Source organism: Argiope bruennichi, chromosome 4 (assembly GCF_947563725.1).
Source record: "Argiope bruennichi chromosome 4, qqArgBrue1.1, whole genome shotgun sequence".
NCBI lineage: Eukaryota > Metazoa > Arthropoda > Arachnida > Araneae > Araneidae > Argiope > Argiope bruennichi.
Genome location: NC_079154.1, coordinates 98,897,636 through 98,920,679, shown reverse-complemented (window position 1 = coordinate 98,920,679; position 23,044 = coordinate 98,897,636). Strand labels below are relative to the sequence as shown.

The window sequence follows — 23,044 nt, the reverse complement described above, 5'->3', positions numbered from 1 at the left end:
AACACTAAAAATGTCACTTATTGATTTGTCACCATTTCTCAGCAATTTGATAAAAGAATTAAAAGATGAATAAATAAAATTAATTGGAATCAAGACACATACAATAAATGGATGAAGCAGTTAAGATTTTATTGATGTATAATTCTCTATTTTCTATAAGAAATTTGAAACTCAGGATTTTGAATTATCTATGTGCATTAGAAAATTTGTGTGTTCATTTATTATGAATAGCAAATTATTGAAATAAATGACTAAATGTATTTTAAAAATATTAAAATGAATTGACTGAAATATGTACTAAAAAGAATAATCAAGCCTAATTACATTATTGGTTAGAAATAATTTTTCCAAAGGAAATTTCTTTTTAAGTAGAACAGTTTCATTCTTTTTGTTCTTAGTTGAAATTTTACACATCATTGTTATATTACAAATGTCAAAATTTTTTCTATGGATAAAAAATATCTAAATTTTTATGTCTCATTTTTTTTTTCTGTTTCTAGAAATTCATTTCATTTTTATGGTAGTGTCTGCAGAATGCTTTTAACTTTGATTAATTTACAAATTAATTTTTTTAAAATCTTCAACTATAATTGGAAAGTTGTTATATGATTAATCTGATATATTTGTTTGTTGTAAAAGCATTTTATGTTTTAAATGCAAAATTTTGAATATATGGGATAATGATTCCCTATTAAGATATTTAATTATTGGTTTAATTTAAGTTTAAAAAAATCCTTTCACTTTCTTCTCTTAATTATACTATTAGATAACTGTAACAACATTTGTAATATTTTATTAAAGTTGTTGATAAGTAATTGTTTATTCTCATAAAGATAAAATAAATGATTCTAAATTTTTATGACATGTTTTTCTTTTTGAAATTAATGATATTAATATGGCTATTCTGAGATATTAATGATAATAATATGGCTATTCTGAGATTTTTTATTGCAAAAACTGTGCTGCCATAATTTAATAAATAGCCACAGACATTTATAATTGCTTCTTTTCAAAAAAAAAAAAAATGACACACTGCTGTTTTTTTTATTTATTGTGTATTTATTTCTAAATTAAAAATTTACCAACTTAAGATAAAAACAGTTTAATTTTCTATAATTATTAAGTACAAATATGACATTCAAAATTTTATATTTGTGTTTTGAATTATTTATTTGTTTTGGTGATTGGAAACAGTTGAGCATTCTTTGTTGTATTTGTTTGTGTTTGATTATTTCCATTAATGTGTTTTTACTTTTTTAAGTAATTTTATTTAAATTTAACAAATATTTGCATCAGAATTTCATGTTATTGTGTTGTTTTAATGTATGCATTATTTTTTCTGTCTTATTTAGGACTGTTACGATTTTTATGGTAGTAGTGAGTTTTCTCAAGATGAGTCTGGTAATTACAATTACTGTGCATGGTGCGGAAACGGAGGAAAACTGTATCTTTGTGACTTTTGTCCCAATACATTCTGCAGTACATGTGTCCGGAGAAATATTGGTCGTGCTGCAGTCTCTGAAATGTCTAAAGAGGGTTGGAAATGTTACTGCTGTGATCCTTCAAAACTGAAACACAAAGTTGCATTTTGTGATTTACTTTTAGAATATTCAAAAAATGAGCAAAAAAAGAGAGACAAAAAGTCATTATTAACTTCAAAACTAATTAAAAATGGAATAAAAAACTTGCCAGAAGCCAATAATTTCCTTTTATCAGCATTTGATTCTGTTGATGATTCATGCAAATCATTTCATAAACGAGTGGAAAAGCTGAAAAATATTGGTATGTCCCAGTCAAAGAGTCTAAAACATATCATTTCAAAATTTGAAGAAACTGTGAATTCTCACAAACGAGAATTAAATCATGTAATAAAATCATTATCTTCCAAGTATATCAGCTATTTAGAAAACCAGAAAAAATCTGTAGAAAATCATGAGAAATCATCAGAATCTAAAGATAATAATATAGGAGAAAAGAGTGAAAGTAAACAAGATTTAGAGATAAATGGGGATGATTCTTTAAAAGCAGACCAAACTGGTGATGTAGATATGGAAAATTTAAATGATCATAATGATGAGGCCAAACTACATAATGGTGAAGAAAAAATTAATGAAGATAATTATAAAGCAAAATTATCATTATTAAATCAAGCAGAAAGTAGCTTGAGTGAAATTGATGATATTTTGGCTGATGCCCCTGCTTTAATGGACAGTAGTGATGAAAAAAATTCTGAAAATACAAAAACTGATGAAAAGTTATCAGAAAATGCATCAGATAATAAAAATTTAATGGATAATAGAAAGGAAGAAAATTCTAAAAATGCAAAAACAAAAACTAATGGAAAGTTATCAGAAAATGCATCAGATAATAAGAATGTCAGTGAAATGAATATTAAGAAGAAAGATGATTCCGATTCTGATATTGCTGAACTTTTTTGCAGTAAAATTAATAAAACTAAAAAAGTATCTGCTAATAGGAAACTAGATTTTAATTCCTTAACTTTTTTATCATCTGCTAGTGCTGAGAATTCTGAGAGTTCTATTTACCTCTCTTCTGATGGAGAAATTAAAACAAAAGAGAAGGAAAAAAAGAAAGCTGTTAAGAAATCAAGAAAAAAAGTTATTATTACTAAAGATGATCCAAAGCTTAAACTTAAAACAAGTGTAGTACTTCAAAGATGTGATCATTTGTTGCCAAATGGAGAAACCACTATACCATTACCTGCAAGTTATCTGTTAGAAGATCTTGATAAATATATTAAATCACTGACAAAGGAACCAGTAATAAGAGAAAAGCAGGCATCAAGTGATACTGAGAAGGAGGAAAAGCCAAAGGAAGTTAAGAAACCTAAAGGTATTTATTTTTAAATAGGAAAAGTGATTTTTTTCCCCCATCACATATGCTGAGAAATTTCTAATAGGTTTAATTTCTTACAGGTTTTATGGAGTAACTTTATTGCACTTCAATTGTGTGTATTTACTTTTGCTAACTGAAAAATATAATAACAAAAAAAGGGTAAAAAATGAAAGAAACTTTATAATTTATTTTTTACAAGGTTGATTAGGTTTCATTTGCATTTTAATATCTATATTGTAAATAAAATTTTATAAATTTGAAAAAGAGAGTTTAAAGGATTTATTTTTTTCTTAACTGGGCATTTAGACTTTTTACAGTTTTTAATTTTTTCGTTTTCTATCTTCAAGAGAGAAATGCTGTTTAGTGAAAGAAATAGGCATGATGACAAGAAGAAATTTATCTTTTTACAAATAAATTTTTAATTAATATGGCTTATTAAAATTTTTTTTCCTTCAATAATTTTGAGGAATATTTTTCATTTTGAGTTCAATGATAGATTTATACCTTAAATAACTGGTATATTGTGAATCAGTAAATGCATCTCTCTATAATATAATTCACATTTTATATCAACATTTCAGAAATGTAAAGAGATTATGAAATAAAAACATTGTTATTAAAATAAATCAAGCTTTAAAACTCAAGCATGTGTAGTATTTATAAGTTGTAATCATTTGTTGTCAAATGGCGAACCTATTATATCTTTACCTGCAAGTTAAAAACATCTCTTTACACTATTTTTATAAACAAACAAAAAAAAAGGTATTAAATTGCACTAAACTAAATTTTAAAAAAGCTATTTTTGTAACACAAGAAAGCATATTTTTGAGCAGAAAATTTGTGATCACAAAATTGATTTTTCATGACAAATCAAATAAATTAATGTGTTTACATATTACTGAAAGAGATATAACATGATTGAGACTGTTTGCTAATTTTATTTAATCTTATAATGAGGAAAGTATCTACTGCAGTTATTATTAAGTTTAATTGCAAAAGTTTCTTTTTAACCTTTTGGTATTACTTACATAAGTATGATTAGAAATTACAAAACATTTTATTTATTGTTAATTTTTTTTGTTTATTAAACCTTTGCACTATTTTATGATTCTCTGACACTTTTTTAAAAATCTGTTTTGGGTACATTTAATTTGGCTGAGTCTTTATTTTTTTAATCACTTGATTTTGTAGTTTACAATTGACTGTGATTGATTGTTATTTGGTGTCAATTAATCATTCTAAATTGTTGTATTACAACATTTAACTAAAAAACTTCATTTCTCAGCATGTATTATATAATTTCTGAATTATTACGTCCATTCTAATGATTTTGTTTTATAGTTCCTAAAAAGAAATATAGCAGCTCTTCGAGCTCTATTTGCTTATCGTCAACTGAAGATGAGGAAACAAATAAAAAGGCATGCAGTATTTTTTTTCTCATTAATATTGGTAAATGTAGTTATATAAATTAATTTTTTTATTCCAAAATTTTATTTGTATTTATTTCAATACAATTCAGAGCTAGTTTAAGTTTGTAATATTTTTAATGATTTGTATTTACTGATAAGTCAAAAATTTTAAAAGTAATAATATTTCTTAAGTTTTTTAAAGTAATTGCTATTAATTAACTAAAAGAATGCAAAATATAATGAGGCAAAACACTTCATTGTTAACTGACAAGGAGAGGGCACAAGTATGAAAATTTAGTTTGTGATGAGATTCAGTATAATGGTAGTATATATTTAGAAAGCTCACTTTCAAAAATGTTGAAACGCAATAGCTAATTGGTTTTGAGAAAATGGCCCTCAAACCTTCTGCATAGCTTATATGCTGTTGTTGCAGAGATGTGAAAAATTTAGTGGTTAAGACACAGGTGCAGCAAAGAGGAGACCTGAGTTCACTTCTGGGGGAGCATTTTTTGCTTTTAAAATTTTTTTTCCAATTTATTTCAAATTAATTTAACAATTTATAAACTGATTTAATTGATCTATTTTTCCTTTTTTTTAATGCAAAAACAAATATTTATTCTCCTAATTCTTGACTTATAATTTACTTTTTAGAAGAAAAATAATTATACATATGAATGTATTTTTTTAAATCTACAGTATTACTTAAAAGAAAATTAACATTTTAAAGATAATTTCAATTATTATGATACTAATTTGTATCTGGAAAAACAAATATATTTTCTGTTAATACCTGAATTATATATATATATTTTTTAAATTAAGGTATGAACATGTTTTTCTTTTTAAGAAATATTTAAATAAAATTGCGGGAAGTTTTAATTAATATGTAACTTTTATGAATAAAAAATGAACATTTTAAAAATAAATTTCCCTAAAAAATAAATATTCATTCCCATGTTACTTGAATTATAATTTTATTTTTAAGCAGAAAGAATAATTACAAATATAACTTAAATGATGATAAATGTTAATTAAATTTCTGACATCTCATTAAATATTTCATTAATTTTTTTTTATTGCATACAAGAGACAGAATGGTAATTATAAAAACCTTTCAAACACGATAGGTGTATTTTGACTCAAAATTCATAAATAATGATTATCCACAAGAGAAACCTTAAAAGGATCGATAAAAAAAAGTATTGATAAAAAAATTTTTTACCTTCAAAAAATATTTGTTTTTCTTCAAAGAATGTGATAGCATATATCGTATGTTACTAAAATTTTTGAACCATTTGTCTATGAATTCCATAACTTAGCATTTGCTTTCTACTTTTTTTTTTTTTTCAGTTATTAACATTTTGAATGTTTGTGGATATAATTTTACTTATTTTAGCTGCTCTCTTTAATTCCTGATATAAATACAACTTCGTTGAGTTATACATAATTTATTTTTGTAGAAATCCAAAAAATTTTAACTTTTCATGATTTTATGATAAAAATAGATATTTTAAAATATTTTTATAATTTAAATTATATTTATAATTATTTTAACACTTCCAAATTAAATTATAGTTATAATTCAAGGACAATATACATGAATGTAATTATTTTTCTTTAATAAAAGAAATTATGTATTAGAAGAAAATACGTTTATTTTTCCATATAAAAATGAGTATGATATTAATTGAAACCATCTTTAAATTGTTAATTTAATTTAAGTAATTCTGAATATTTAAAAAAAATGCACTCATTAATTATAAGTATATTCCTTCTAAAAAAACATTAGTTAAAACTATTTGTAAATTGTTAAATTAATTTGAAATAAATTAGAATAAAAAAAAAGCAAAAATTGCTAGCCCAGGATTGAACTCTGGTCTCCTGTTTGCTACACCAGTGTCTTAACCACTATACTATTCGTGCCTTGGTAACCTCAACTCATTATTAGTATATAACCTATGCAGAAAGTTTAAGGACCATTTTCTCGAAATTGACTGGCTATTGCGCTTTAATATTTTCATGAGTAAGCATTCTAAATGTATACTACTTTTATATTAAATCTCATCCCGAACTGAATTTTCAACCTTGTGCCCTCCCCTTGTGAGGACATGCCATTAACAAACTTAAACATAATTACAATCCATGTTACACCATTTATCACTATGAAATATTATTTATTGTATCCCTGTATCAAGGAATAATACCAATATCTGATGATAACCAAGTGATAACAGCTTGTCTCACAACATTGTTCTATTAGATCTTCTATTCAGAAAAGGGAGAGGAGCAAAATCCAGGTTTATAAGGCGTAAGAGAGCACATTTCTCTTCCTGCATCTCTTATAAGATATTCTTTATTGCCATAGTATGGAAATATGATTGATATATTGATATGATTAAATACTATTGCATTTCACTTACCTTTAAAAATATAGGATGTTGCATTGATGCAAATGTCAGAGGAAAAGAAGTAATAATGTTGATCGTTATCACCGAGAACTACGCCACATTTTCTTTACGTTTTAAAAATTAGAAATTTTTGTAAGCTTATTAAAGGGTGTAAAATAGTCAAAATACTTCTTTGAAAATTTTAATTTATTAATGATTTTTATCAGTAATTTAAATATTAGTTTGTGAATATTCGCATTTATATATTTCTTCTTTTTTTTAAAGCAAATTTCAAATTTTTGAAGCAAAATTTTGTTAATAAATTCTTATTTATGAGCATACTATTATCAATTTAAATTTTATTTTTCATACTACTGTTCAACTACTCTGTATACTTTTACTTTTATGCTTATACTTTATATTACTATTTATATTTCATATCATTCTGCATGTAGTTTTATTTTTCGTAGCATTCAGTAATTGTCTGTATAATATTAATTCTTGCTTTACAGAAGTTATTCAAAACTAATATTGATGATCCTAACACCCTTGCAAAAAAGAAAATATTCTCTGTGACATCTGATGAAAGTGTTTTTACTGATACCACTGAAGGTAATATAATTTTTTAAAATTTATTAATTTAAATAATTTATTTTTCTATTGATATTTATTGTATATCTTCCTTGAAATATCTTATGAATCCTTAGTTCTTGATTCCAGCATAAATTTTCTTCATTGCTTTTAATAATTTATGTTTTTACTATTTATTATTCAAGCATTGCATATAAAGTGCTTGATTCAATCAGATAATTTTAAAGTGATTTTTTTTTTTTTAATTTTATGAATTACCAACCAAGGGATATAAAGCACAGCTTTTTAATTTTATGTTTTAAAACTTCTTTAAAGTAATTTTTTGTTTGTATTCTATTTTCAGCTGAAACCAGTTTTTATTTGTAAAAATAGCGCAAATTTTATTTTAAATTAAATTTTAATGCTAATTCAACCTTCCAGATCTTTTATTAATCATGTCCATGATAAATAAGGAAATTAATTATTCATAGAAAGAAAAAAATGCATAAAAATAATTAGCTGTAATTTCTTTTGATTGAGCCTCTTAGTTTTTTTTTTATTTTTTTATTATTATTATTTTTTTTTTATTGTGTACATGTTTGGTTTTTATTGAATTATTCCTTTAAACATAGCTTTTCTTAACATCTTTGCTTTGCTTCTGAAACAAATTGCCACATAAATGTATTTACTGTGCATGTGTATACACTGTTTAATTCTCTTATGATTTTTATTTTGTAGCTACACAGTTTCTGTTTTAGATTCAATAATCTTTTTCTTTCACATTTCTGAATTTTATTGTTTCTAGTTTTATTCTATAAATATATAATAGTACTAAATCTTTTGACTATGCATTTCAAAATAGAAATAAAACTACAGTATCTATAATTCTCGTTGTCTTAGTTCAATAATCTATTTGGAAACAAGCTGTGTGAGCCTCTTCAAACTACTGGATCATCAATTCTTTGCCTATTGGGTTCCAAAATAACATAATTTCTTTTTGAAATTATAAAAATTCTGTCATTAGTAAGACACTGTTTTTGGTTATTAATGGTTAAAAAACTTTAAGTGACAGAACTTCCATGTCCAATATTCCAAAATGGCCAAGGATAACAAAATTCCTTAGTCCTTTAGAATCACAAAGTTTAAATCTAATAACTTCAAAAACCACACAGTAAAACCACACAGTATTGTAAAATTCTTTAGTTTTAAAAAGAATAACTGCACTTTAAAAGATATAATGTTTATTACATTTGCATAAAATTTTCTTACTTAATGTTAACTACTAATGTTAAGAATATTGTTTATTTTTAAATTGGTCATGATTTATACAAATTGTAGTGTTTCTTTACTCTTGCTATTTTGATTTGAAACATCATTCAAAAAACAATATTCTTAACAATATAACAATAGCTTTTAGCAAACCATAAATGACAGTTTAAGATTGTTTTAGTTTTTCACTTGCTGTTTTAGCAAGGGTAGATGTGAACAGTTACTGTTCTTTTTATTTTGTTTATTTTTCTCAATTTTCATAAATTCTCTCTTTATTCAATGCATTTTGTTCTTTAAAAAAATGTTTGCTTTCTTGAGACAGAAAAGCATTCCCGCTACATGAAATGGTAATAAAGAAAAGAGACTAAAAAAAAAAAAAAAAGTCAACTAAATGTGGTCTATAAAGTTAGTAGATATTGAAATGATTCATTGTTTGAAGGGAAACTTGCAGATTGGTCTTATTTGCAGTTCTTTTACCCCAAACATTTTTGAAGGATGTATCTTGTTTATCTAACTGTAGAAAAGTCCACTATTTGTCTATAATATGTACATTTTTTGTATGAGAGAATTATGTGTTCAATATCATTAATGCTATTATATATATGACAAAGGGGATCATTATGGTGGTTAAAACAATTCAACAGTCCTGGTGTTATGGTTTTGCTGATTAGTCTGGCCAAGACAACATCTTCCCTCCAATTTTTGGATCCGGAAGACAGTACTTCAATGCTAAAGATATCATCTAAGGAAATGAAATATTTACTGTTTCTATAATTATTTATAGTGATCTGATGTATTGCTTTCTTGATGCTTGAAATAATATCTTCAGGAGAGATCCATTCAAACTTATTGTAAGTTGTAATTATTAGTCTGATGATTAAAGACTAGACTAGAAGATAACGAATAAAATAATATTTAGTAAATTTTTTTTATAAAGTGTGGATATTATTTAATTCTGTGTCAGTAAATAATTTATATTAATTAGGTATAGTATTTATATTCATTATGTCTGTTACTGTTTTTTTTAGAAGATGAAGAAACAACAAAAAAGAAAAAATCTAAAAAAGGAAAAGCACAATCTGACTCTTCTGATGATTTTCAACCAAAGAAGAAAAGGAAGTTTGATAAACTACTTCACAAGCGTATTTCATCAGAAGAAGATTCTGATTTTGAAGGGGAGAAAAAACCTGGAGAAAGGTACATTTTTGTTTCCTTCCAGTTCTGAAATTGTTTTAGGCTGGTTTTTAAAGTATCATTATTTTTATTATATTTGTGAATTCTAAATATCCTTAAATATGTATATTAAAATTTTTCTGAATTGCAACCACTTGAATATAAACGTTGCAAGCTCTGTATTTTTTTTTAATCATTTTCTTAAACAAACATTAATTTATTTCTGCCATTTTATTATATCTGATAAAAAAGAAGGAAAAAAAATTACTTTTCAAAATTTTAACTAGTTTTTCTTATTGATCATAAATTAAGGTATATAAAAATTCTGTTCTGATTCATAGGCTTTTATTCAATGACTGGATTTAGATTACAAATATTATTAATTACAAATGTTATATAAATAGCTGTAGAGAGAAAAACAGTTGGTATAATTTATTTATATTTATATTGCCATTAAATTCTTTCCAAAGATTTTTTTTCTTTTTCTTTCAACAAGTCATGTATTTTATTGATTTCAGATTTACTGAATCATGATCTTCAATATGATAGCATCAGTTTGTTTGGTCTTTGATTCTCTAAATTTCCAAATTTTTAATATCCCTATGAGGCTCTTGTGAATGTTTCTCTTTTTTAAAAAAAGATTTCAATAAAGAATGCATATTTCAATTTTTTTAATGATATATAAAAAATTATGCATAATTCTTGGAACAAATGAACACTTCCCGCTAAATGACAAACAATTCATAATATACCTGCAGAAGGATGCTCTTAATTTGCTGATAAGTTGATTTTCTTGGCATTTTATGAAACAAATATTATTACATATGAATATTTTTTTAAAAAGTATTTCTACTACATTTGTACAAATTTTCTTTAATGGCACTTAGTGATATTAAAGAATACAAATTAAGGGGAAAAAAAAAAAAAAAGAATGTTTTTTTTTTAAACCTATAAACATATTTAGATTTTCATTTTCCTCTATATTAGGCAAAAATTTTATTTTATACTTATAAGAAGAAGAATAATTTCTGTTAGTTATGATTCTTTGGCTGTTGTATTATTAATTTTGTAAATATATATATATATATATATATATATATATATATATATATATATATATATATATATATATATATATATATATATATCTATCCAGTTTTTATGTTGCTTAGAAGTGTACAACATAAACCAAATTAACATTTATTGTTATGCATAAATTTTAATTTGCAAATTTAACGTAAATTGATTTTTGTTCATTTGTTTTTAATTGATCTTCTATTTCAAGGGTTAAACTTTTACAGCATTGATATCCACTTTTTAGAAAGCAAATCTGCAATGTTTTACTTCATCCTCAACGCTTGTAAGACAAATAACATATGTTCTTTCTGAAAGTGATTTTATATATTAGAAAGATTTCTGTAAAAGGAAATCCATCCATTTGTCTATCTATAATATAATTTTATAAAAATATTTCCAATGATGGAGATTTTAAGCCCACAAATTGTCGTAAGATATATTCAAGATCTTGTTGCATGTCTTTAAAAATGCAAGTGAAATGTACATAAAGTTTGAGACCCCTGTTCTAATTTATTAATTAATTCTAAATCCAAAATCATTTTAAAATGAATTCATCCATAATATCTTTTGTTTGAACGATTGTAGGCATGTTAAGATTGCCCCCTCCGTTTTTTTCTGTAGATAAAACTCAGAATGGTTGTGTAATTTTAATGAATTATATGTTAATACTGTATAGCAAAGATCCTAAAATATTATCAAACTTTTCTAGATTAAATATGAACATTTTTTACTGAAAATACTCATTTCCAAAAATACATTAGAAGAAGGAAAAATGATGCAGAGCATTAAAAAAATAATGAAATTTTGGAGGAGGTAAATTAAATTCAAAATTAGTGCTTTTGAAGTAGTTATCTCAAATTTTAGATGTGCATAGCTAGTAATTATTAATGTGGAAAAATGTTCTGCAACACTATTCTAATACTATTTTTAGAGTTGCTGTTGCATTTTCCCTTGCCACAGTTTCTATGATGAGATGATTTAGATATAGAATAAAAAACAAGAAAAAAGTATTTTGGGCAGGAGAAAGAATTGCACCTATACCTGTAATGTTTAAAAACTGTTTATTTATCAACAGTGATTTAGTGACTTTTATTTAGTTACTGTAAGTTGTTTTGCGATTTTTTAAAAATCAAGTTTTAAAAGTGGCATCTCTCTTAGATAACAACAGGATCTCATTAATATTGATTAATTGGGAAAGGAAATATGTTTCTAGAACTATCTTGTTCACGTTTTGTGATATCTGCAGAAATTGATAGCATATTAAGTTCTGTAGTAATTTATAATTTTATAAGCCAGAATAAGTAAATGATATTGAAAATCAGGCAGATAACTTGTAATTAAAATATATCCATAAACTTTCAGAGATTTAAATATTCATTGTGTATGTAATAAAATTTTATTACATCATGTACTACTGAAGAATGAGAGGAAAGTGTTTAACTCTTTATCTGCTTTCTTCAACATTATTTTCTTGATATGTATGCCAGCTTCATTCACTGTTTCTATCTCATTATCTGTTTGCTTTCTCAGTGTATATGTTCTGTTATTTTATTGCTATTAAGAGATTATGGCAGGAAGACTATTTTTTCACTGATTCAAAATTTTGTTTCTCTTCAATAAGTTATTTCTTTATTCCTGGTTCTTAACTATTGATTTAAAATTACAACTTCAAAAATAAAACTATTTTGATATTGATGTTTTATTTAGTTCCTGTTGTAAAAGATTTTTCTATTCAAAGGAAAACTGTTAATTACATTCATTGTGTTAACATTAACTGCAATTAACCTTGTCCATGTATTGGTCATGCAAAATTTAATATATATATATATATATATATATATATATATATATATATATATATGTATTTATTATTTGAATTTTTTTTTTGTTGGAATCGGACAAAAAATTGCCCATAATAGGAATTTTGATATTACTGTGAAAGCATTAATAATAGGCAGATTTACTTTGACCTTGTATAATTAGTAGATCAATGTAAGAAACATAAAATTCAGAAATTATTTGTTTCTTATATAAATTGAAACTTATAAACATTTTTCATATTTTGTTTATATTGTGGATAAATGTAATTAGTGTTTTATTAAGGTTTGTGACAGTCAACTAATTGTTTAATTATTTACAAATAAAAAAAATGTGTCTCCTTGCATTGTGTTACCGTATTTATTGAACGAAATATTATAAATAATATATTTGCCTATTATTTACAATTTTTAATAATTAAGTCATTCTTCCAGAATTACAAATAACTTTGAGAAAATATTAAATTTTGATGGTTTCTAAAAATAATTTGTTATAATTATTATTTTTTCAAGATGGTACAAGGTATAAAAAGTGATTTGGGGCATCTGCTATTCTCATTTTTATTTGGGATTTATGTAAGTTTCAAACCAAATAAAGGTTTATAAAACAACCTTTGGCAATGAGTTGATTTGTCTGGAAAACTTTCATTCTTAATGTTTTTTAAAATTTAATTTCAATAGCTTTCTGTAGAATAGCATTTTTAAACTAGAAATTTAGATAGACATATAATTCATACTATTTAAGAAACACTACATGTTACTGCTCATTGAGTTATACATTTCCATAAATTTTTATTACAACAAAATTTAAAAAAAAAAATTCTTAGAATGTATTGATTACTGAAACTTACTCAATATGAAATATAAGCAAAATCTTAATACCTTGATCATTAGATATGGAAAAAAGCTAGGATGAAAGTCAGTTACAACTATGAAAACAATTTTAGTTTCCTTTCAACACTGAAATATAATGTTGGAAAATGTATGTAAAAAATATTTTTTAAAAATAATTTAAATTAGAAAATTAGATGATAAGGAGGAGGGAGGGTTGTATCATTTAAAAAATAATTTTGTTTATTTTAAAGTGGATGTAAAAATAATTTTTGTTTGATAGAATTTTTGGAAGTTATGATGCAAAAATAGCAAACTTTCATTTGATTTTTAGATAATTGAATTTTTAAAAAATTCTTAGGTGTAAATTATCATTTTTGTAAGTTTTTAATTATATATGTGCTTGTAAAACACCAACGCATGATTGCAGATACATTCATCTTTATTGTTAGTTGGGATAATGATATTTTCATAATAAAATGCTGTTTTTAATAATGCATTTGGGTTCTTTGCATGTTTTTTTTTCCCTTTGAGTTGTGGTAGTAAATATATTTTTAATTTCTTATGTATAATCTATACACCCTGTAACCTGCAGCTGATTTGACATGTTATTTGATATGCAATTATTGTGTGTTATAAGTACTTTCAGTTTTGTTCACAAATGCTAATTAAGTAAAATATTTTAACAAAAATTTCGTGAAATTTATTAAAGTGTCTTTTTTATTAATAAAATACATGAGGTTATTATAATGTCATGCAATGGTGGATGTATCATTTAGTTTTTAATATAAGAGGATTTGAAGGCACTACTCTGAATACCATATTCATTTTAGACTTGATTCTTAGAAAATTAGAAATTTATTTTCACACTTTCATTTGCTTATGGTTATGAAATTTCAGCTGATGTTTCAAGACTCCATTTTGGATAGATTTGATGCTTTATTAAGTTTCAAAAACTTGAGAAGAATGCATCAATTTTTATTATTTAACATCGTTTAATACTAGTTAGGATACTAAAATCGTATAATTTACATTTCTGTCTTATAGAGCACACTAAGTGCATAATGAACATTCATTAAACAATAAATGCTATCACCAACTACTTTTTTAAAAGCAAGCAATTACTGGGTAATATTCTTTTTATAAAAATGATTCTTGTGAAAAAATTCATAGAATACTCAATTTAGTACCAAGTTCAACTTGTGATTAATTAAAGCATATTTTTGTAATTTATTTTTTTATCTTAAAAAATTAAACGAAACAATTATGTGTATATTGTTAATACCTTTACTCATTTATATCCTAAATATTCTGAAATATAGGAAAAAACCAACCAAGAGGAAACGATTGGCTTCAGATGATTCTAAATCTGAAAATAAAAAGTTGGATTCAGATGAAACAACTTCGACTGATTCAGAAGAAGAAAAACAAAGAAAGAAGAGGAAAAGGAAAAGAATAAAGAAAGCCGCAGTTTCTTCTTCTAGTGATGAGGGTAAAAAAAAAGATGAAGAGGCTGAGGTATGTTATATAATTATTTTTAGCTACTGTTTCCCCCATTACTTTTCCAATTTGTGAATCCCAATTTCATATCTTAAAGCATTTCAATACCCAGAATCTGTTTCATATTTCTTTGAAGAAATCTTTTTATGCTTGACTTTCTGTTTCTTTTTACTTTTTTTAAAATAAACCAGAAGCTAATTGCAATATATATTACCGCCTTATATTTTATCATATGCCAATTATCACAGATTTTATTTGTTCTTTTCTGTATATGAAATTAGATAACTCTTAGTAATATTCTATTCAAATGACTTTTGAGATTGTGTTGATTTGCTAAATAGATTCATTTTGCATTACATCTGTATTTTCCATTTGGAATTGCTGGCAGAAATCATTAATAAATCAATTACTATCAGTATTTTTTTCACTTTGTTTTTAATGACTTGGTCTTAAAAGTATTTTGGTGCGTGGTTTAACACGCATTGCCAAATTTACTTTAAATTAAAGTATTAAAACATTTTTATTTAATGAAAACTGCCAGCCATATAGATAACAAAAATAAATTTTAATTACAAATTAAATTAACAAATATAGAATATGATACATTGGCCGTAATTCCATCAACCAGCACGAGGCAGAAGTTCTAAGCCAGCTGGTGAAGGCAGGAAGTGAATCACTCGTATCCGTTGGAGAGCAAAGTTCATCTCCAAAGGTATGATTGATGCTTATCGCCAGTTGGCGAAACAAACAGTCATTTATCGCCTGTTTGGCCGCTGCACACTCCCTCCGCAGTCTCATTGGAAATGGACATAACGACGTGGGGGTCGAACTTGTCGGCCTGAGCGAGTTGTTTGCCTTGCTGGAACGACGATGGATGTCTCAGCTGGAAGTGTTTTGGTACACTTAGTAGTGGAACTTGCTTCCTGCTTGGCCGGTGGTATACTGGAACACTCAGGAGGAATAATAAAAGCAGGTTTCAGACGGTCTATAGAGATGGTATGGGAAGCTCCCTTGATCTCGAGATCAAACGTTTTTTGTCGCCTGACAAAAACTTTGTAGGGTCCATCATATGGTGCTTGTAGGGGTTTGCGTACACCGTCATGTCTCACAAATACATATGAACACTCGTTGAAATGTGGATGTACAAAGATTGTTCTTTGTCTATGACAGGAAGTTGGAACTGGTCTCAAAATGATGTTTTAAGTCCTCCACGAGTTGCTTGGGTGATGCGCCTCCAGGTGTTGGATCGAAAAATTCTCCTGGTAGTCGCAGAGACTTGCCATATACCAGCTCAGCTGTCGTCGCTTGTAGATCCTCTTTGAAAACGGACCAGAATCCGAGTAACAAGGTGGGCAGTGCTGCAGACCACTGATCTGTGTTGTAGGCTTTCAAAGCTGCCTTTAATGGGCGGTGGAACTCTTCGATCAGGCCATTGGCCTGAGGATGATAAGGAGAAGATCTGATCCTTTTAATTCCTAGTAGCTGAGAGAGAGCACGGAACAAATCACTCTCAAACTGTCTGCCCTGGTCAGTAGTAATTCTTACAGGACAACCAAATCTGGCTATCCAGTGCTTAAAAAAAATTTGTGCTACTGTCTGTGCTGTCATGTCTGGAATTGGTACGGCTTCTGGCCATCTCGTGAACCTATCTATCATTGTTAAACAGTAGTAGTTTCCTTGAGAAGGAGGTAGAGGGCCAACAAGGTCAAGGTGCACATGTTTGAACCTCAGCGATTGATCTACAAATTTTCCTACTGGGGTCTTAGTATGGCGAATTACCTTCGATTTTTGACACAGGATGCAATGTTTAGCCCAATTGTTACAATCTTTTCGAATGGAAGGCCAAATAAAACGCGATCGAATTAATTTTGAAGTGCTGCGAATGCTAGGATGAGATAAATTATGTAGTGATGCAAAAATTTGTTGACGAAATGATTCAGGAATATAAAGTCGAGCTGTACCTGTTGATACATCACAATAAATGGAAGTTTCGCAATTTGGAAAAGCAATTCTTTTAAATTGTAATGTTGCAGAATTATCGATTAAATTTTTTAATTCCGAATCAGTTTGTTGTGCATGTGCAATTTCGTTATAATCTATGGGATTTGGCATGTTTATTGCGTTTATCCTCGAAAGTGCATCTGCTAATATATTCTCAGAGCCTTTTATGTGATGAATATCGGTGGTAAACTGAGATATAAAATCTAATTGCCTAGCCTGTCTCGGAGAGCATTTGTCCAAGCGTTGTTGGAAAGCGTAAGTTAACGGCTTATGATCCGTAAACAAAGAGAAATTTCTAGCTTCAAGCATATGCCTAAAGTGTTTGATGGCAGCATGAGCTGCTAATAACTCTCTGTCGTAAGCGCTATAGTTTCTTTCTGCTGGGGAGAGTTTCCGAGAAAAGAATGCGAGTGGTTGCAATTCTTCATCAACTAATTGAGACAATGACCCACCGATTGTAAAGTCTGAAGCGTCGACTTGTAAAATTAATGTGGCATCTGGTTTTGGATGTGCCAATAAAACAGCATTTGCAATTAATTGTTTACAATTTTGGAATTCTTCTTCCGCTTTATCTGACCAGTCCAATTTCGCTTTATCATTCTTTTTCACGCCTTTTAAATATGAAGTTAAATATACCTGATGTTTTGCTATGTTCGGTAAAAATCTACGGAAAAAATTTAAAAAACCTAAAAATCTTTGAAGATCTTTAACTGTTTTTGGTTTTGGATATTTGAGAATCGGTTCAACTTTATGGGGTAAAGGTTTAGTTCCCGAACTAGTAATTAAATGACCTAAGAAAGGAATTTCTGAGACGCCAAATATGCATTTTGAAACATTTATGGTTAGTGCATATGTGTTTAATCTCTCCAGTACGATTCGTAAATGAGCTTCATGCTCTTCTTGACTTGGAATTAAATATTAAAATATCATTCAAATAAACATAGCAAAATTTAATATCTCCCAGGATTTCATTCATGAATCGCTGAAAAGTTTGTGCTGCCCCACATAGTCCAAAATTTAAGAATGGGAATTCAAACAGTCCAAACGGTATATAAACTGCGGTTTTTTGTATATGATCCGGATGCACTGGTATGTGAAAATAAGCACAAACTATATCAAGTTTCCAAAAAAATATTTTTTCCGTGGAGTGCATTGGAAAAATCCTGGATATGGGGTATGGGGTAACGGTCCGGTACAGTACAGGCATTCAATCTCCTATAGTCACCAACAGGACGAATGCTGCCTGAGCTTTTGGAAACGACATGAAGAGGAGATGACCAAAGTGATTTTGATGGTCGGCATATGCCTTGGTCCATCATGAACTGAAATTCTTTTTTGATGGCGTTATACATTTCTGGATTTAGCCTTCTAGGTTTACTATGGAAAGGCGGACCTGTTGTTTCAATAAAATGCACCGTATTATGTTTAACAGGTTTTAACCCAAATGTTAATTTTGTTAATTCTGGGAATTCTTCCAAAATTTTATGGTATATTGATTCAACAGAAATAAGTTTTAGAGATGCATAATTTGTTGATTGTGAAATGATTCCGGGTTGGGTAAATTTAGTTACATTATCAATAAGTTTGCGCCCTTTGTGATCTATTAATAGGTTAAAGGTTTGTAAAAAATCGGCCCCTATTATTGGAACAGGCACATTAGCAATTAAGAATTTCCATGGAAAATTTCGCCTGAGACCTAAGTCCACATTTAATAATTTAGATCCATAAGTATAAATTTTGGAGTTGTTAGCTGCAAAAAGTTGCAGAGAATCAGGTTTTAGATTCTTTTGGTTTTTATTGAGTGGTATGCATGAAACATCAGAGCCAGAATCGATCAAAAATTTGAAATGTGATCTCTTATCAAAAACATGCAAACGATACGATTGCGCGGCTGCCGCCGATGCAGGTTGATCGACAGCCGCTATTGCGAGTTTCCCTGATCCGCGTTAGTTGAGTACGAACATGGCGGTACGCACTTCAGTGCCTTTTCTCCGAAACGTGCTTGATAATAACAGAATTTTCTCCCACGATCACCGGAACGCCCACGCGAAAAACTGCGCTGTTTGTTTTTCCGATGGAAAGGGCCTCTGCTTCTGTCGCGGGAAAGCCGCTGTACCTGTTTACTTAAAGCGGCGATTTCGCTTCGGAGTGCAGTAAACTCATCCAGAGAGGAAGCTTTCCGCATGGCATTACTTTCCGCGCTTCGGCTTACGGCAAAGACGCTACTATCTGTTGAGGAAATACGGACCTCGGCAATTTTGTCAGCCATGTTGACCAAATTATCCAGGGGTTCAGAACTTATTGATAAAATTGCCTGCATTTCTGACGGTAGTCTTTGCAGCCATAAAGTTTTGAGAAAATCGTCTTTTATGCCTGTGCCACCACCGAGTTCGCGCATCTTTCGAAGTAACTGCGATGGTTTATCGGCGCCTAAATGTAGTTCCGAAAGCAGTCGACGGATTTGTTCATTTTCCGAAGCGGAAAATTCGGCTGTAAGTCGAGCATTTAACGCATCATATTTGTTGGTGTCGGGGGGTGCGAGTAAAATATCAGCAACCGCTGATAAAGTTTCCGGATCAATAGTTGCAATCAAATGATTGTATTTTGTAAGATCATTGGTTATTTTTGCTAGAGCGAAATTGCTTTCTACTTGGATGAACCATAATTTTATATTGTTCCTCCACAGCGGTGGTATTTTCAACGACAGATAGGACACCTGCGACTCTGTCGGAACGTCAGCATTGACAGTTTTGTTTTCAGAATTAAGCATTTTTGGTTACTCGATGTGGAAAATTGATCATTTATACAATATTTATGAGTATTAGAAAAAGTTATGATTATTTAAAAATACATTTTTTAAAAAAAATTAGGAGTTAAGAATCATAATAAACATGGTAGCCAAAACGAAAGTAATAAGAAATTAATACTTCGAATACGAAAAATAACACAAAAAATAATGCTGAATATAAATAATACGATTTCTTCGCCAAAATAATGGGGAAATAAAATATTGACCAATCACAGAGAAATGAACAGAAAATTTGAGCACATACCTGGTCCTTGATGCATTACTTCTAGGCACAATAATCCAAAATAATCCATTACGAAAAGTAATTGAAGAGCTCAATTACCAAAATCTGATTTGAGCATATTTTAAAATTTTGAGGCTGGACTTCGCAAATTTTAGAAGAGTAAAAACGAAAGTACGGGTCACCAGTTTGGTGCGTGGTTTAACACGCATTGCCAAATTTACTTTAAATTAAAGTATTAAAACATTTTTACTTAATAAAAACTGCCAGCCATGTAGATAACAAAAATAAATTTTAATTACAAATTAAATTAACAAATATAGAATATGATACATTGGCCGTAATTCCATCGACCAGCACGAGGCAGAAGTTCTAAGCCAGCTGGCGAAGGCAGGAAGTGAATCACTCGTATCCGTTGGAGAGCAAAGTTCATCTCCAAAGGTATGATTGATGCTTATCGCCAGTTGGCGAAACAAACAGTCATTTATCGCCTGTTTGGCCGCTGCAGTATCTTTTCAAGGCAGAAAAATATATATTAATTGGCATGATTCAAATATAGTTCATTCCTCACTAACTATTCAGGAAAATTATTCTGAAAGAATTATTCTGAATTTTGAATTCTAGATTCTTGTTTCTTGTAATTATAGATTCTTGCACTTAAGATTTAGCATCTTGATGTGCAAATGAGTTTCTTCAGTTTTATTTGCAACTTTTTTCAATGATAGAGAATTATTTTTTGTTTTGTATGACAGATCTGAAAAGTAGAAATTTTAATTTTTTACTTTCGGATATTGTGTTACATTTTTTTTAACCATTTGGTATAGATATTAACTTGTTTTTATGCATTAATTTTTATATTTTATTATATTCATAATTAATATTTTTTTAAATTTAAATCTACATAAATAGTTTTTAATGGTCTTAAATTTATATTTCTAATTATTTATAAGTTAAATAAAAATAACAGGTTTATGTAAACTTATATTTTGAATAGAATTTTTAAATTGAGAATAAAATTTTGCGTGTATTCATTAATCAGATGTTTTTCACATATATGTAGTAAAACATTAATGTATTTCTTGTATAATTGTAATAATAATCTTATTCACAGTCTCAAAACACTCCTGGAAAAGGCCGAAAAAACATTAAAAAAATCCTGTCTAAGAAGGATTTAGCTATGGAAACTAAAGAAGCACAAAATCTTGAACGAGAACGAAGGAAAAGAGTCCAAGAAAGACAAAATTTGGTGAGCAGAAGGGCTTATTGAAAATAATGTTAAGTTTTTAATGGAAATTTAAAGTTAGTAGTTTTGAATGTACTTCTAAAAGTTTTCCGATGAATTTTTTTATTTATCATTTAAATATAGCTAATATTATTAACAATAGTCATTATTATTTAGAATGTATATTTAGATGATGCAATATAGAAATTTTGCTTAGTTCTTTAGTTTTGTGCTTAAATTTTTTTATAATAGATTGATTAATAATTATAATATAATTAATTAAAAATAAATATTTTTATTTTGAATGTTGCTTTTATGAAGGCTTATTCAGCTGCAAATTTGGATTACTTTGCAAATAAATAAAGCATTATTTTTAAAAATGCATAGTGTTTTTGCTATGCTACATAAATCTTATCACATATTTTTTTTGGAGGAGGATGAGCTAAGGAAGGAATAATTCTGTTGTATATAGGGTGAAAAAAAGAAAAAAAAAAAAAAAAAAAAAAACCATAAGATTTGCAACTTAAATAATGTATATTCTAATTACTATATATTTTCTAATTCTTCTAATATATTCTAATTGGAACTCTACAGCCACTTTCTTTAGACATCTATATTAGACATATCTCATAGGTTATAGGACTTAGCAGAAATGAAGTATATTTTGTGCAGTTTGATTCAGTTAACATTCTATTGAATTACGAGTTTTAAATTTTTATACAGATTTTTTGTGCTATAAATCATATTTAATAAAATATTCTCGAGACACTAGTATTTTGTATTTAAAAAATCCCACTCTTTCTTTACAAAAACAGAATAAGTTATTAAAATTTGAATATTACTGTTGTATGAAAATACATGATTGTAGATCATTCCCTTGACCCTCTCGAAGATGTTCCAATTGATTCCTAGTTTACCTAAAATAATAAAGTTATTGATTATCCTGAAATAAGGATGATGAAAGCTTTTTAAATAAACCAAGTTTCATTACAGAATGAATTTTTTTAAATTTAAAAATTAGAATACCAAGGACATTTTACTGAATATAATTCATTGGACCAAGAGACTGTATACTTCACAGTTTTTTTTTTTTTTTCAGAAGTGCATTTATTGAATGAAATAAAATAAAATATATAATTTGCATAATTAGAATCCTTTTGAAAAACAATAACAACTGAATTTTATGATAAATTAGATAAATTGTTATTGAAATGTTCTTTGAAATAATGAATAAATTATTAAAAATTGTTCTGTTGTGCACATGAGAATTTAATGCTAAATGATTCTGCTCATACTTTTAAAAAGCATGTTTTATTTTAACAAAAAAGTTTTTGTATTAATTGAAATTTAATCATTTCTAATTCAATTTTAAGTTCAAATTTTATGGAAACTCATTGGAAATTAGAGATATATGTAGTACAATGAACTAAATGCTGTAAAGTTTCTGTTATGGACAAGTTATATGACTATCAAATTGTGAAGCGTAATAAGCAATCAACATTTTTCTAAATTTTAAGGAGAGAGAGAGAGAGAAAATAAATCAAATAGTTTTTTTTTAAAAGTACATTTCATTTCTATCCAGGCTATATACATATCAATTACATAAATTGTTCCTAATAATAATAATTTTTTTCTAAGTAACTACTGACATAATGAAAAAAAAAAATACAGTAGTTATTATTTATTATTGTTGTATCATCACAAATAATATCTATCTTTGTTATATATCTGAATTTTTCCACAGTACAATGTGATAACTGACACAGGAGCTGATGGTTCAGAACTGATTACCAGAAAAATGGTTTTGGAGATTGATCCTGTTTCTAAAGAAGAAATAGTAGAAATTCATCCTGATATTGTTGACAAATTGAAACCTCATCAAGTGAATGGTAAGTTGAACATA

At 27.5% G+C, this 23,044-nt stretch overlaps 1 protein-coding gene across 1 annotated transcript in view; it reads left to right on the top strand.

Annotated features, from left to right (window-relative positions):
* Nucleotides 1-23,044, top strand: part of LOC129966029 (transcriptional regulator ATRX-like) — a 69,036-nt gene that overhangs the window by 8,240 nt on the left and 37,752 nt on the right. Inside the window, exons 4-10 of the mRNA XM_056080376.1 lie at nt 1,353-2,853; nt 4,198-4,274; nt 7,165-7,264; nt 9,520-9,688; nt 14,712-14,907; nt 21,031-21,165; nt 22,886-23,030. Of these exons, the coding sequence (XP_055936351.1) occupies nt 1,353-2,853; nt 4,198-4,274; nt 7,165-7,264; nt 9,520-9,688; nt 14,712-14,907; nt 21,031-21,165; nt 22,886-23,030 (2,323 nt within the window). The remainder of the gene's footprint in view (nt 1-1,352; nt 2,854-4,197; nt 4,275-7,164; nt 7,265-9,519; nt 9,689-14,711; nt 14,908-21,030; nt 21,166-22,885; nt 23,031-23,044) is intronic.